Source organism: Helianthus annuus, chromosome 8, assembly GCF_002127325.2.
Source record: "Helianthus annuus cultivar XRQ/B chromosome 8, HanXRQr2.0-SUNRISE, whole genome shotgun sequence".
Classification (NCBI taxonomy): Eukaryota; Viridiplantae; Streptophyta; class Magnoliopsida; order Asterales; family Asteraceae; genus Helianthus; species Helianthus annuus.
The window spans coordinates 87,775,911-87,793,245 of record NC_035440.2 but is presented as its reverse complement, the minus strand read 5'-3'; the positions used below and the strand labels follow the sequence as shown (position 1 = coordinate 87,793,245).

Genomic DNA, 17,335 nt, shown 5'->3' with positions numbered 1-17,335 from the left:
TTTGAGATATTCAAAGATTATAAAATGCAGTTTCAGGTATATCTTTATGTCAGCAGACAAAACCTATTTCATGGAGGAGTCATAATGCACTGATATTAACAACCTAAGTTATAACGACATAACATGGTCACTAAATGTTGTTGGAAATTTAATCAGTGGACTCATAAGTTTATTAACTCCATATAATGTTTTGAAGAATTAGTGTGATAAAGTCAGCTACCATAACTCCTTGAACAGTAACAGTTCAAGAGGTGCTGCATTAAGTTTCGATACGCAATTAATTATTCGTTTATGAACGAATTGAGGAAACTAAGTTTTGTATCGAATACATTCATGATATGCTTAAGGATCCTATAACTGAAGGGCTATTACCCATAAGTCTTATTAAGAGAGCTCATAGACGGGTATTAATAAATGGCCATGCGCAACCGCATATCGTACTATGAATGACTAAGTATTAGTTAATTTTCCTCAAGTTTGATTTTGTATGTCTGTTAGAATATGTTCAACCGGTATAATGGCATATAGACAAATAAAAGTTACAAATCAAACAAAGGGCTTACGCGTATTTTGATCATGATGATTAGGTTTTAAATTAAGGCTATAGTATGATTAATGGGGGTCCTGAGTCGCATAATGATTCAACGGCTGTATTTTTCTGCTATAGTACTTGTTTAAGGCTAAAATGAGTGTTAACTCCTGATCAGGCTTATCTAATACTCATAGTAAATGATTACTCGGCTAAGTGGGAGAATGTAAGATTAAATATATTACGTATTAATATTTAATCTATAGCCATCATAATCATTTACATTATAGAGATCAAAATATATTAGAACCTATTATTTAATTAGTTGATAATTGTTGATGGACCATATTACCCTTAGTAACTAATTAGGTTTCCTCCTGAGTGCTTATATAAGGAGAGTTATGTGGAGGTTTTGGGGTTACTCAATTACACAATTCACACACCCCATTAGCCATAACATCATCACGAAACCTCCTCTCCTAATCGATACCCTTTTCGGTTTCTAAGTCCCCATCATCAGTTAGCACCCTAAGGAGGAACCAGATCACCTTGACAAAGATGTCGAACTCCATGTCGTCTTCTCTCACTGGATTCTCCTCTGCACTGTCTGCGGTGACAGGTATGATTTATATTGTTTTCCTTCATGCACAAACAGAACTGAACCAACAAAGGATTATACAAAATCATTTTTAGTTAACAAAATCATCAACAACCGTTTCTCTTCCATTCAGAACAAAAGAAACAAGCTTTTAGATCAAGTTTTTTTTTTTAACAAGAAAAAGGGGGTCTTACAAGAATATGTCCGATGGTTACAACTACTTACAACCATCATATATCCTACCTTGATGTGAATATGGAGATCCCGTTTTTAACGTACCTGCTGCGCCGGAACCCTAAGTTTTGGGTTGCTGATGAAAACCCATTACCGGAGAATTTATCGATATTTGTTTTTTTTTTCTCGTTTTCAAGTTCTCTGGTTTGTTTCCGGGAATCCCCATTGTGACGAGCTTCGTCGCCACCCACCACACCCATGATGGCGAGTTTTACGCGACAGTTACGGCCTACAACCGTTCATATTAGAACCAGAAGATAAAACCATCGGAGCGATTTTTCTGGAAGAAGTAATGTGATAGCATTTTTCAAGTCGGTTGTTTTGTTTTGTTGAAAGCCCTTATACCCTATCATATATTATTTTATTTTTCCCAATCTATGACTAAGACCACATTTTCCAAACTGATCCAGCGACGGACACGTTTTTTTTTCCCACTACCGTTATTTTTAATTTTTTTTGAAACTGAAACTCAAAAGTTTCTTTTACATATTTTTTTTCTAGCCAACAAAATTAAAAAGAAATTGAGACTATGGTTTTCTCTATATTTAAATGCATTACTCTATAAAATATCTTGTACAACACTATCACATTTGTCCCCCACTAACGATTACTATAATTCATATTATTATTATTTAATAATTGATTTTGATCGAAAACTATTACATAATATAATACAAGTCTTTTTTACCCAATTCAATAAAATACTTTAATAGATATTGTGCATAACATGAGTATTCCATCACAAGATTCTATACACTAAAAGTTTCATATATATTATATATGAGAAAGTATAATGTACATCAGGGCTTAACCTACATTAACATACATGACAAAAAATATAACGTGCGTTATTATCATAGAACGTGCGTGATTATAGTCTCATGCGTGATTATGTGGTCCCATGCGTGATTATGTGGTCCCATGTGTGATTATGTGGTCCCATGCGTGATTATACCCCTGATCCAACGGTTACCATTGTCTCCTACGTTATGTATGATAAGGCTTTTTGTATGTTAACCTTACTCTATTATATATATATATATATATATTTTCGTATATACCTTTGAATTCAAATTTGTTATGGAGTTTTTACTTTATTCGAATATTACTAATTTACAACACTAATTTTTGACACGCATAATTATAATGTTACAACATAATTACAAATACAAAGTTAATAAACGAGTTTGTTTTCCTTCTTTATTTTATAAACATACTTAAAGTTTAGAACCTGCAGTTCTAGCAAAAGAGAATTCGAAGTTCTCATGCAATATTTATTTTATACACATGCTCGTTTTTTTACATGAATCTTTCCTTTGTAGCTAAAAAAAAATGTCGAACTTGTCAAATCTCAAATTCACTGCACTTGAAATCTCGGGCAACAACTACCCCTCTTGGGCTTTTGATGCTAAAACTCATCTGGAAGCAATGAGTTTGGGGGAGACAATCATTGATGGGAATAAAACGTCCCTTCAAGAAAAAGCTAAAGCTATGGCATTCCTTCGCCTTCATCTTCATAAAGACCTAAAGAGGGAAAACCGTACTATCGAGGACCCTCTCGAGTTATGGAAAAACATTCAAGAAAAATTTGACCACCTGAAGTTGGTCTTTCTCTCTAAAACTCGCTACAAGTGGGTTCATTTAAGGCTACGAGATCATAAGACTGTTAGTGAGTACAACTCTGCCTTTCTTCGCATCACCTCTGATCTTAAATTATGTGGTGAACAAATCACCGACAAAGACATGATTGAGCAAACTATCTCAACGTTCCATTTATCAAACATGCTCCTGGTGCAGCAGTATAGGGAACGTAATTTTAAAAAATATTCTGAGCTAATGTCATGTTTGTTGGTCGCGGAACAAAACAACAAGCTCATACTACAAAATCATTAAATGCGTGTTATGTGATGATTTTTTTTAGACTATATTTTTTTTTTCTTTGTTTGGTTTTTATTTCAACTCTAGTGCTATTTTATGTTTTGAACTATTGTTATGGTTTCACTTAAAATCTTTGTGATGTTTGATTCATATTTGTGTGATGTGATTTTTTTTTACTCAAGCAAGTAGTTCGTTATATTAATTTATTTCATTATTTCCAGAGGAAATATGTTTACAAGCTCCAATAAAGCTATTATTGGTGATGAATGTCTCGTAGATAGTGGTACTACCAACACTATTCTCAAACATAAGAAGTTTTTCTCTGAGTTGTCTCCTGCAGAGACACTTGTTGGTACTATTTCTGGTGTATGTGATCTTATAGAAGGCTCTGGAAGAGCAAGCATCATATTACCATCGGGTACTAAACTAATTATAAATGATGCATTATACTCTAGTAAATCAAGACGAAATTTACTTAGTTTTAAAAGTATTCGACAAAATGGTTACCACCTCAAAACAACATGCGAAAATAATATTGAATACTTACAAATTACTTCAAATGAAAATGGTAAAGATACCATTGTAGAAAAGCTAAAAGCTTTATCCTCTGGATTATATTGTACCAATATTACTCCTATTGAATCATACATGGTAGTGAGTAACTATCTATTATCTATATTAAAACAAAACATTTTAGTGCCACTTGGCATAAATTTAATCCACTAATTACCACCTGGCAACTTAATACTCCTTACAATTGTGATTTGAGCGGCAATATACCTCATGTACGCTTCAATTATACTCTCTCTCTCTCTCATTAATCGTTCCTCATCTACTAGAAAACCCTAATCTCTCTCTGTTGAATAAGAATCCTCTGCGTCTCTCTCTCAGTACCATCGGCGACAACATTCTATCGAAATTGACGGATAATTCTTTGAGTTTAAGGGTGTTCAAGGTGATTTTTAGGGTTTCAATTAGTATCTTCGTATAATTTAGGGTTCGATTTCGTATGATTTCATATTTTACCATGTGTTTAGGGTTCGATTTCATATAATGCAGGTTCAATTTCATACGATTCTTGAATAAACATTCGTTTAGGATCCAACTGGTAAGATTTTCATCTTTTCTTTTTCGATTTGTAAATCTGTTTTGCATATCGTTTAGGATCCAATTGGAAACACATATTGAAGCCTTATGAAAGGGTGTTTTGGAGATCACGTTTTTTTCAGGTATGGAAAAGTAAGAATGTAGTGGAAAGATCTATAAAATGTTTCTCATGGTTGTAAAATGTTTGATTTTCAACCTTAATTGTTCTTATCTTACCGGTATTGTTTTGTAATGTGAATTGTAAGATGGAAAGGTGTTAGATGCACTGCAACTGTTTGATGAAATGTCTGAGAGAAATTTCAATTTTTTGGGACAACTGTTAATTCTTCATACGTTGAATAATGGATTTGATAAAAAAAACGATTTAACAGGCTTTATTCAATTGAAATGCAATCTGAGAATAATGAACTATTAAGAAGCAACTCAAGTTAAACTAATGAGGAAATTAACAAGAATGATAAAAGGCATAGTAATCAAACTAATGAGGAAATTCCTTTCTTACACGTGTTGGATACTTGGATCCATACTTGGATATTTGGTCTTACAGGTTAATAGGTACGTGTTGTGAACTAAGGTTTTGGTTCAGCATTTCCGTTGGGGATTTGGGGGTTTGGGTTATTGCTTTGCGATTGAGGTTTGATTGGCGTGTCGTTGTCTTTTTAGCTGTAGTTTCTGCATTCAACTCAGCGTTTGTCGTATTGTTATGCAGGTATGTTTTCATCTTTTGATTTTTATGTCTGCATTTTTATTTTTATTTGTGTTTGTTATGTTTTTTGAGGTTGTTTGATTCCAGTTCGTATTAGCCACCACCTCTAATTCAGGCCATTCTGAGTGTTCGGATACATATTGTGTTATAGCTGACATAAAAATGAGATAAGATAAACTGAGCGGGTTGGGTAACACGTCATGACCCGTTAATATTTTATATTTTTTTGAATTTTATATCTTCTTTTGATTCAATGTCAGTTTGTTGACTATACCATCTCCATTTTGTTTGCAGAGCTCTTATTATTAGCAGCTCTTACATTTGATCCTCTTGAAATATTAAAAAAAAAAAAAACCCATTAATGGTTAGCATCAACAACTAGTGTTTACATTGTATATATATAGGTTGGTTTTTAAATGTCTTATTTTGTAACTTTAGTACATAATTGCATGTTAATCAACGAATTAAAAATATGCAATGAGATGGTTGTTTTTATTCTTACATAGGTGGTTCTCACTATTGTCGATTTTGTTCGAGCGAGTTTGACTTCCCACGGGGACTATCAGCAACATTCTTGGTAAAAATGATAGTTTTAATAACTTTTTTTTGGGGACAATACATTAACTTTATAGATTTATGTTCTAAAATATTAACTATACCAGCAGGAGTTTGGTAATTTCAAGTCTCCAATGTACTCAAGACTTCCTCAGTATTGACACCACCGCTGCCATTGGTGATCGATGACGGTAGTTGAGGTAAACGTTAATGGCAATCTAATATCGATGGTTTACAAAAAAATACGTTTGTCACATCATCAATTGTTTTGGGAACTTTTAATACATATTTTTCAACTAAATTTTTGTGTACCTATTTGGTTATATTATAAGAACTTCGTTGTTCCTGTTTTCTCATGACTTTTTGATGAATAAAACATGGATTTTAATTAGCTTTGATTGTTTACGAATAGTCGAGTAGAAGATCAGGTGTGGTTCAAGCAACACTATCGGAGAGATGTGGGTATCATTCACAGGGAATTCCTACTCTTTTTTTCGATGCCATCAATTACCTAATTCACATGAAAAATCTATGGATCAAGGTAAATTGATATCACCATATGTTTAAAACTGAAGTTGCAGAAGTTAATTATTATGATTTATTGAGTTTTACTTGAGTTATTTTTAGTTTTATCTTTGTATAGAGGGTTAAATTTGTGGGTGTTGCTTCAATCAAGAGCTTTGTTTTGCTTGATTAGCTATAATTTAATATTAATTTTCTATATTTCGTGTCCGTTTGTATAATCATTGCCAACGACTATATTTAGGGATTTAGATTTCATCCCAATATGATAACACAAAATAGTAACTTGGATTATATTTTGTATGTTTTCGTCCCAATATAGATGAAGGAGGAGATCATTAGTGAGGTTGATAAATTATGACCCAATATTGACGTAGGGATAGGATATTCTTAGTTCCATTCTGGATGATGGTATAGAACCTTCAATGGCTGATGAGACGGGTCTTATGCCAACGATCAGATTATTTGCAAGCCACCGTTCACCATACTCGCTTTTCAGTTTTCGTACACTAATATCTGTTGATCGTGTTTCAAAGCATCTGAAACACATGTGTTTATTAAAAATTGTTGAAGTGTGTTGGTGTATTGTTACAGGTTGAATCAAGCAGAGGGCAGAACACGAAAGGCGCGTACACGGTTATTTGTTGATCATGGAAATTAGGAGAAGAGGGTGATGCAACTGGTCTGTCAATATGAGGTTCGTTTGCAAAGATACATAGCTATGATTGATATGCGGGTACTTTTCGATAAAACAAAAAGAAAACACATGGTTCATTAAACTGTTATGCTCATTTACACCAAATTATAATATTAGGACATGTATAAACATGGTTGAGCTTGATAATTTATTGTGTATCTTACCAGACTAATGCTTTATTATGAAAGATTGATGCCTCTTTGAAGCAATCATATGCCTTTTATGCTGCATTTGATGGAATTCCAGGGCTACAGGTAACTTTATTATAACTATTATTATAGCATTTCATTTCGTTATCTTTTTGTTATATTACCTAACAATTGTATATTTGTACATGTTAAAAAATGAGCCCCCTCATTAGGGTGTATTTATTTGTGTTAGGCATCTGGAGCATATATATTTTCCATCCAAATGGTAAATATTCTATTGGCTCTCAGAAGCAGGTATTCATTTTTTGTAATATTATTTAATAGCGTTAAACATATGATTCGTGAAGAGACATGGTAAAAAAATACAGGTTATTTTTCTATCGCAGATTCGTGACGATAGAGTTGAGTGGGATCTTGAAGTGAATCAACTTATTGCATGAAACTGTTATCCTTTTGTAGTGGAAATAATGGCTATTATTACAAATTTCCTCACAATAGACATTTAGACTAAATATTTTTGTGATGTGAATAATGTTTCTTTGGTTTATGGTAGTGGAAATGTGGCTTCAGGATATATGGGAATGCATATGGTCAATAGGTCGGTGTTTTTGACTTCTTAATTTATAAAATAATGAAGTCATTTGGTCAAAGTCAAACCTGATTTGTATGCGTTCAAAAAACTTGAGTTTTTATATCTATTAGCGCGACAACTAAGGTATTTTCATTTCAGAAAGCAATATCTTAGTATGCGGTCATAGAACACAATCTTTGTTTCTTAAAATCTTCGCATTTATGAGCGTATGATGTTACGTCTTTGAAGGTTATTTCATTAGGTGATGATTGTTTTTTCAACTGGTCTAAAACGAATCGAGGTTATTGGTTACGAAACTCCAGCAAGCAGAAGTGTTAGAATAATAGAGTTTCAGTTTATATTTAAAACCCGAAAACCGTATTTCTTACATTTACTTTTCAATTCCCTTTTGTTATGTTTGTACTACGATGCTTCGTTTTTTTGAATCTTTAAATTCAGATTGCCATAATAAGTTCATGCGTACAGTTCGTTTACGATAAATAACATAAAACTTTTCTACCAAAAGTAATCGGTAGTGGCGGTATATATGATTCTTCAATTTGTGTCATTCTTTCGGTTATGATCGAGTATTGGAAAATGAAGTACTTAGAGAAATCATATAGTGTTTAAGTACAAGTGTTGAGGAGAAATTCCAAGACTATGTACCTGGGTACTGTTTGATTTTAATAAAATCGCCTTTCAGTTTCTTTTTAAAAGTCGCTTTAGTTACATTAATATGCATACTTTTAATCTCTCATTACTTTTAATTGTTGCAGTTGCCATTGGCTATAACTGATATTGACACATGGACAAGGTGTTAGCATTAATACATGTGAAGACTGGTAACCATGTGACCTTAAAATTCGATACTAAGCATTGATTAGTGGAATAGATTTTGAGATCTATTATCTATTATACATGTATATTTGATAGTGAAACATATACCAAGTTTTATATTTGTATTTATTTGATGAACTTTATAACAAAAATATAATCTTTTGAAGCGTCCGAACACGTCATGCAAAATTAACCAGCTATGTCATTTAATGTGCAACAACACGTGGGCGAAAATACATGAGTGGACCGGGTAATAATAGATACATCTAGAGGTGGTAGTTTGACTTGTTTTTATTGTGTTTGATTGGATTGTGCTCTATTTTAACAGGTTAAATTCGTAATATTAGATAAATATTCAACAATGAAAGGGACGAAAGTTAGACCATAACATGAACATTTTTTTATTTGACATTAGAATTGTGATTCAACCAATGTAGTACACACCAATGAAGTACACTGGTCAATAAAGTATGTTATTTATTTGACTTAAACTATAAATCTTTATAAATTTATGAATTATATCGTTTTCTTTTATAACATGATAATATTAATATTAACATTTCAATAGTTAGTATTTCTTTAATTTATAAATATAATTATTTTCCCCCACATCGTACATTTTAATTAAATCATTACATTGTTTCTATATTTGAAAATTATTTTTAATTTTGAACAATTAAAAGTATTTTCATTTCTTTAATTAAATCATTACGTTGTGAGTATTCACGGGTAATAACGATTACTTTAATAAATTAAACTTATTCATTTGTGTTTTAGTCCACCCGCGAACCTCGCGGGTTCTTAAACTAGTAAGGTACTAGATAAAGACACATTCACAATATGGCATGACCGACTAGGTCACCCTGGTAACATAATGATGAGGCGAATAATTAAAAGTGAAAATGGGCACCCTCTTAAGAATTTAAAAGTCTTGTTATCACAAGATTTATCATGTGTGCCATGCTCTCTAGGCAAACTCATTACTCGACCCTCACCAACTAAGTTGACACAAGAAAACCCCTCATTTTTGGAAAGAATCCAAGGGGACATCTGTGGGCCCATACATCCTCCTTGTGATCCATTTCGCTATTTCTTAGTCTTAATTGATGCCTCATCGCGATGGTCACATGTGAGTCTTTTATCTACCCGAAATGTAGCATTTGCCCGACTATTAGCCCAAATCATACACCTGAGAGCTCATTTCCCTGACAATCCAATTAAAACCATACGAGTGGATAATGCAGGAGAATTCACATCCCAAGCTTTTAACGATTATTGTATGTCGATTGGGATAAAGGTTGAGCATCCAGTAGCTCATGTTCATACACAAAATGGTTTAGCTGAATCATTAATTAAACGATTACAAATAATCGCTAGGCCTCTCCTGATGAGATGCAAATTGCCATCTTCTGCATGGGGACATGCTATTCTACATGCTGCTGCACTAATCCGATTAAGACCAACTGCCGATCATGAATACTCCCCATTACAACTGGTCTCCGGAAGAGAACCAAATCTGTCCCACCTCAAAATATTTGGTTGTGCGGTATATGTACCGATATCGCCACCACAACGTACCATTATGGGACCACAAAGAAGACTGGGCATTTACATCGGTTTTAACTCCCCCTCTATTATTAAATATTTAGAACCATTAACGGGTGACATGTCAGTTTAATGAGACAGTATTCCCAGTCTTAGGGGAAGATAAGACTAAAGAAAGACTGGTAACACAAGAGTTAACATGGAATGCATCATCATTATCAAATCTCGACCCCCGAAGTGGTCAATGTGAATCTGAAGTCCAAAAGATTATACATTTGCAAAGAATCGCAAATGAACTACCAGATGCATTCACAGACACAAATAGGGTGACAAAGTCACATATACCAGCATCAAATGCACCTGCTCGAATTGAAGTAATCCCATAAGCGATTACCATACAAAGAAAACGTGGGAGACCAATAGGTTCCAAAGATAAAAACCCACGTAAGAGAAAAGAGCAGAATAAATCAGTTGGTGAAAATTTAATAACTGAAACCTAGAAGAGGTAAATGTCCCAGAAGAGACAAATATAACTCCAGAGGAAAATGAAAATCCAGAAGACACACTGGTACTAAACGAAAACGAGATCTCTATCAATTATGTACAAAATAGTACAAGATGGAACCGAAATGAAACACGTGTTAATGATATATTTGCATATGCTATAGCAACGGATGTAATCAATGAAAATGATTATGTACCTAAAACTCTAGAAGAGTGCATGCACAGAGTTGATTGGCCAAAATGGCAAGAGGCCATAAAGGCTGAGTTAGGTTCGCTTGAAAAGTGAAATGTTTTCGGACCTGTAGTCCGAACACCCATAGACGTCAAACCAGTAGGTTATAAATGGGTGTTTGCTATAAAAAGAAATGAAAAGAATGAGATTGTACGATACAAGGCACGTCTTGTAGCACAAGGGTTTTCCCAAATCCCAGGAGTTGATTATGAGGAAACGTATTCCCCTGTAGTGGATGCGATAACCCTTAGATTTCTAATTGGCCTTGCAATCTCAGAAGGACTTCAAATGAGACTTATGGATGTCGTCACTGCATACTTGTACGGGACACTAGAAAATGACATCTACATGAAAATCCCTAAAGGATTAAAAATGCCCGAAGCATTAAAATCAATACCTCGAGACATGTGTGCTATAAAGCTAAAAAGATCTTTATATGGTCTTAAACAATCTGGCCGTATGTGGTACAATCGGCACAGTGAATATCTTGAAAAAGAAGGATACAAGTCTAATGTAATTAGTCCATGTGTTTTTATAAAAAGATCACTCTCAAAATTCACTATAATAGCAGTCTACGTGGATGATATAAACATCATTGGGGCTCCTGAAGAGATAGAAAAAACTACTAATATATTAAAGAGAGAATTCGAGATAAAAGACCTTGGCACAACAAAATTATGTCTCGGCCTGCAGTTCGAGCATTTGCGCAACGGTACATTCATACATCAGTTAAATTACATCCAGAAGATGTTAGTACGTTTTAATATGGACAAAGCTCATCCGTTCAGCATACCCATGGTTGTCCGACCGCTAGATCCTCAAAAGGACCCTTACCGCCCTCAAGAAGAAGGCGAAGAAGTACTTGGTCCAGAAGTACCGTACTTAAGTGCGATCGGTGCTCTTATGTATCTTGCAAATAACACGAGACCTGATATTGCATTCTCGGTACATGTACTAGCGAGATACAGTTCAAACCCAACACGTAGACACTGGAATGGAATAAAACACATATTCCGATATATTTGTGGGACACAAGACTTAGGTCTTTTCTACCAGAAAGATCAAAAGTCCCAGCTTGTTGGGTATGCTGATGCTGGATATCTATCAGATCCACATAAAGCAAAATCTCAAACAGGTTATGTATTCACATATGGTGGCACAGCAATTTCTTGGAAGTCAACTAAGCAAACACTTACAGCAACGTCATCAAATCATGCCGAACTAATTGCATTATATGAAGCCGGTCGAGAATGCGTTCGGTTGAGATCAATGATTACTCACATACAAGAAGCATGTGGATTAGAACAGATCAAGAAGGAGCCGACAATTATTTATGAAGACAATGCTGCTTGCATAGCTCAGATCAAAGAAGGTTACATCAAGGGTGATCGAACAAAGCACATTTCACCAAAATTCTTCTCAACATATGACTTGCAGAAAGAAGGGGAAATTGATGTTTGCCAAATCAATTCAAGTGAAAATTTAGCTGACCTATTTACAAAATCTTTACCAAGAAACAGTTTCGAGCAATTATCACACAAGATCGGTCTCCGTAGATTGAAAGATGTTTGTTGAATTCGGGGGGAGAATTATACACACTGTACTCTTTTTCCCTTAACTAAGTTTTGTCCCATTGGGTTTTCTTAGTAAGGTTTTTAATGAGGCAGTACAACTGATCCAGTAGTATCAGTTTATTATATAGGTTCTGAAGTATCTATTTAATATCATCCTGAAGTATGTTATTAACTGTGTATAATAAATAATAATATATATCTGAGGGGGAGTGTTATAAATACAGATATAATCCCTCTTAATTCCCCTCTTAATTCTCCTCCTAATTCCCCTCTTAAGTTACATTTTGACTACATAAATGTTCAGTTATATTTTGACTAATCATTGTATATATATGTGTGGTTGGTAAATGAAAGACACACACTTCTCATTTTCCTTATTTTATTTCAAGATTAAGGTTTTTCTATGGGGAGATATAAATATAACTAATATTATTAGGGTGTTGCTAAATGCACCCCTCTTCCTTCCATTTTTACTGATTATACTCCCCCCTTAAAGTTATTAATAAAAATTTGTTTGACTTTTCTTGGTTGGTTTCCAAGGTTTAGATTGTTTGAACTTGTAGATTGAGCCTTATATTTCGAACTGACATTAAAGACAAAGAGTATATCTTAACATTACTAGAAAACTGCTATTATTCCTATCAAAATTTCCTACGCATTTTCTACAAACGAAAATGGCGACACATTTCCTACGAAATTCCGACGTATTAGAAAGAGTCTTAGTTTTGTGAAAAAAAAAGGCGATAAAAAACGACAAATTGGTTTAGAACATAATAGCACATTGTAACATATGACCTGACAGCTCAGTTATGAATGTTTAGAACATAATAGCACATTGTTTTATATCCTAATTTTAGCATTGGTAATGATATTTATTAGAACTCTACTTAAAACATGCTTAAGCTAGATTAAAAGATCTAAAGCTATTAGTCAAACACTTTCCTTTTGTGTTTTGGCCCAAAAGGGGTACCCTTATTGTCACAAACATCAACACCATGCCACATATTTCTTGGCAGATACCGACGAAAATAAAAGTAATTTGAACTAAGATGTGGACCCTCTAGCACTCGGATTTGTGCAAAACCAGGGCGCCAATCGTCATCACCTGTTAACTTGAGGTATAAATAGCACACGGGTAACTCCACACACTTGCTTGTGTGTTCAAACTGGTCTATCGTGCAAACTTCAAACGGTTTTATTGGCACATCATTAAGGACTTGTGGCTCTAATGGATCAAGCCTTTTCACATGCTTCGAGTTGAGACGATACACCAAGACGTCGTTTGAGTTTGAGTCCCCGAATCGTATGCTCACATGGTTGGAAGTTTCTGCACCCTTTGTACAAGTCGTTTGTATTGTAATCGCATACGTGCAATTTCTCTGTGACGCGGTGTTAAACATTTTTTGTTGGTTAGAAATTATAGATATTAGTAGTGTAAAAAACACAAAAAAATAAAGAATTTGATATTTACCTTTAGATGAAGAGGGATAGTGGCCCTTGATGCCATTGCCAAATGTTTTGGAAGCATAACATGAATAGCAACAATCAAGAACACAATGATGGGGCTTCCGAAATTGTACTTCATGATTTTTTATTCTATTTTTTTGGGTTTTTTTTTCTAGTTTTTAATAAGATGGACATAAGATATATTTTAAGCTCGAAACATATGGATAACATAATAATTGAAGATGCAAATATATAGAATGTGAAGGTGGTTCTTCTCATCACTCATTCCTTTCTTCAAAACTCATATTCTTAAAGCCTCCTTCTTCGGTTACCTTTTTTTCTAATTTAATATTAGAAATGATGTCTTAGCTAAAAAGAATAATTTAAAATTAGAAATGATGTCTTAGGTAAAAAAGAAGTTAATGGTTGTTAAATTAAAACTATAGGTAGGTGTTATGGTAATAATTTGGATGATTATTAAAATGTACAATAATGTATACACAACTTTAATTAAAACTAGATTTCTTTATGTCGTGCGTTGCAGCGAAACAAAGCAAATGTTAATGTAAAACAAATGTTATTTGAAATTTAAGGGTGTTGTTTAGAAAGTCAAACCGTCATAATCGGTTCGGTTTCAATTCATCATTATACCGTTTTACGATACCAAATACAAACTCTATTTTGAATACAACTTCGTTTTAACAAAATTAATAACGGAATGTCAAGGAAAATTAAAGACAACTACGTACTTAGGTTTCAGAAAAAGTTAATCAACATAAATTATTATAAATATTAAATTAAATGAAAAGGGAAACATGATTTAAAAATAAAAGGAACTACTAAAATAAAAAATTAATATACAAAAATAAGCATTCAAAAGTGGATTTAAGAATTGAACTTGAGTATGTTATATGATAAGAAACAACTTAACCACTCCAAAACCTACCTTTATTGATTCGATGTGTATTTGTAAATGTATACATCAAATTTAAAAAAAAAAAGACTACTAAAATTTAAAAAATGAACACTATTCATGGGCCTTGGCCAATAATATATATATATAATATATAATATATAATATATAATATAATATAATATAATGTAAGATAATGTGTAGACAACTTTAAATTAAAAAAACTCAAATTATGTGTTTCTTAAACATTTATTTATGGATGGAAAAAAACCCGTGAAATTTCACCACCATTGCCGGTACGGTTAAACTGTCCCCGTCGAAAGTTGTTTTAATAGCAACAACGCATACGGATTAAAAAAAAAAAAAAAGAAAATTGTGGCAAGAAATCAAGAATCATAAATACCAAAATATTTAATTGGATATTTGAAGGTTTAATAATCAATATTTTATGTAGATTTGTCGAGTGCTATTTTTTTTTAGCTGCAAATCACTTTATATATATATATGGTAGGGTTTCAGCGTGAACAACCTTTTAAGAGTGAACTGCGTGAACAGATATGGACCCTTGATTTCCTTTTTAGTTGTTAAGGGTAGGATTGTAATTATATAAAAAACTAGGTTATCACCCGTGGTACCCACGGGTTGTTTTATTTTATATGCGACACGGGTAGAGAAATTTATTTATATGTCAAAACATTTCCCTTAGTCATGGTTGCAAAAGTCGCTAGGCGCTCCCTAGTCGGATTCGGGAGTACTCGGCTTAGGCGGGGATTACTCGGGGAGTAATTGGCCTGCGAGACCAGTACTCGTGCCTCGGCAGCCTACCTTGTAGCGAGTACTCGGGGAGTACTCGGAGCCTAGGCGGGACTTTTACAACCATGCCCTTAGTAAATCGAGTCCCCCTCTACAAAAATAACCAACCAAATTATAAGTGTTTAAATATATAAAATAAACGTTGGTCTAGATACCATTCTACTATTATGTTACTTTATATTTTAATAATCCCATACCCATACGGTCATACCTGACCCAATACCTCGTGTATTACGCAGATTGAATAATAAAAAAATGTTATCATTGACATGTGTAGACGTGCAGATGACTTCCAAATTGCCTTTTTAATCATCTTTTTTTCAAATTATAAATAGAATATGGTATACTAAAAACAATGCAATTGACTTTCTATAGTCAAAATAACTGAGTTTGACATTAACGACTCGTTCAATAACAAAGTTGACTTTCTATATAAATCTTTTTTATACTTTTCATACGTACATATCAACAGTAACCTAACATTTATATTTAAATAAGCTCTATATACAATTTACTATATAAACAACCCATATGTAAAGCTTGCTAATGCACTGAATATGGCATGAACAAAAGGCGTGCCTTGGTTTTACCTACGCCTCCTGTACAACCATAACCTCAAAAAAATCAGACAAGTTTGCGTCTAAGTGCGCCAAAGTGGGGCAAGTTTTTTATAACTAAGAAGTCAAGTGATCAAAAGTAACACCTCAAGTCTTATATTCTATAAACTTAAGCTTTTTAAGAATCTCTATAATCCTAATGCCATATACCAGCATAAGCTTTTTCGAAATTTCTAACATAAAAACTAAATTTATTACTAAAAAATATATCTATTTTATGTTTAGTAGGTATATTTAGGGTAAAGTTCTTGTACAAATAATCTTAACATACTAAACATACAAATTGAAGGAAAACTCAAAAAGACAAGGTGACATTTTTGTAATTATCAATAACTATCAAAGTTACTATACAAATATACCTAAAAAAACCTAACCACTCCCCCCACCCCCAAAAAAAACCTAAACCCCCCACCCCCCCAAAACCTACCCCTCCCCCCACCCCCCAAAAACCTAAAAAAAACCTAACCCCCCCCCCCCCCCCACCCCCAAAAACCTAAAAAAACCTAACCCCACCCCCAACCCCCACCCCCAAAAACCTAAAAAACCTACCCCCCCCCCCACCCAAGCTAAAATGCTAAAAACTAAACCCCCCAAAAAACCTAAAAAATCTAAAAAAATAAAAAAAAAACACACAAATTATTTTATTTTATTTTTTTAACATTTTTTATTAAAAAATCGCTACTTTTAGTAGCAGCCAAAAAAAAAATTTTTTTTTCTAACGAAATGTAGCGATTTTTTAATAAAAAATGTTAAAAAAAAATTTGTGTTTTTTTAGGTATTTTTGGTTGTAACTTTGATGGTTGGTGGTAATTACAAAAATGCCACCTTGTCTTTTTGGGTTTTCCTTCAATTTGTATGTTTAGTATGTTAAGATTATTTGTATTTGATCTTTTGCCAAAAAACCTAACCACCCCCCCCCCCCACCCAAGCTAAAATGCTAAAAAGCTAAAAACTAAACCCCCAAAAAAACCTAAAAAAATAAAAAAAAACACACAAATTATTTTATTTTATTTTTTTAACATTTTTTATTAAAAAATCGCTACTTTTAGTAGCAGCCAAAAAAAAAAATTTTTTTTTTTTTGCTAACGAAATGTAGCGATTTTTTAATAAAAAATGTTAAAAAAAATTTGTGTTTTTTTAGGTATTTTTGGTTGTAACTTTGATAGTTGGTGGTAATTACAAAAATGTCACCTTGTCTTTTTGGGTTTTCCTTCAATTTGTATGTTTAGTATGTTAAGATTATTTGTATTTGATCTTTTGCCGGTATATTTATTGGCCATGCGTGTTTATATATTGATAATTGCAAAA

At 33.2% G+C, this 17,335-nt stretch overlaps 2 protein-coding genes and 2 long non-coding RNA genes across 5 annotated transcripts; 3 read left to right on the top strand and 1 right to left on the bottom strand.

The window, feature by feature from the left end:
• Nucleotides 1–2,693: 2,693 nt before the first annotated feature.
• LOC110870324 lies at nt 2,694–3,254 on the top strand. The gene has a single exon (XM_022119511.1). The coding sequence runs from the start codon at nt 2,694–2,696 to the stop codon at nt 3,252–3,254; it is 561 nt and encodes a 186-aa protein (XP_021975203.1).
• Nucleotides 3,255–5,554: 2,300 nt separating this feature from the next.
• Nucleotides 5,555–6,797, top strand: LOC110871328. Its single transcript, XR_002553650.2, has 4 exons — nt 5,555–5,629; nt 5,715–5,807; nt 6,020–6,148; nt 6,724–6,797. It is a non-coding gene; the product is annotated as an uncharacterized LOC110871328 (long non-coding RNA).
• On the top strand, nt 6,797–7,472 carry LOC110871326. 2 transcript variants are annotated; one of them, XR_002553648.1, is made up of 4 exons: nt 6,797–6,826; nt 6,994–7,080; nt 7,208–7,269; nt 7,362–7,472. It is a non-coding gene; the product is annotated as an uncharacterized LOC110871326 (long non-coding RNA). The 2 variants fall into 2 exon arrangements; XR_002553649.2 differs by having other exon boundaries at nt 6,799–6,865.
• Nucleotides 7,473–12,961: 5,489 nt separating this feature from the next.
• Nucleotides 12,962–13,906, bottom strand: LOC110871329 (embryo-specific protein ATS3A). Its single transcript, XM_022120148.2, has 2 exons — nt 13,710–13,906; nt 12,962–13,617 (listed from the first exon to the last, which is right to left on the bottom strand). The coding sequence occupies exons 1-2, from the start codon at nt 13,821–13,823 to the stop codon at nt 13,165–13,167; spliced, it is 567 nt and encodes a 188-aa protein (XP_021975840.1). The 5' UTR covers nt 13,824–13,906; the 3' UTR covers nt 12,962–13,164.
• Between the last annotated feature and the right edge of the window lie 3,429 nt (nt 13,907–17,335).

Excerpts from the sequence above, each read along its gene's own strand:
- LOC110870324 (XM_022119511.1), top strand. The coding sequence starts at position 2,694 with ATGTCGAACTTGTCAAATCTCAAATTCACTGCACTTGAAATCTCGGGC.
- LOC110871329 (XM_022120148.2), bottom strand. The coding sequence starts at position 13,823 with ATGAAGTACAATTTCGGAAGCCCCATCATTGTGTTCTTGATTGTTGCT. Across the intron at positions 13,618-13,709 it reads CTATCCCTCTTCATCTAAAG|AGAAATTGCACGTATGCGAT; the intron begins GTAAATATCAAA and ends ACCGCGTCACAG.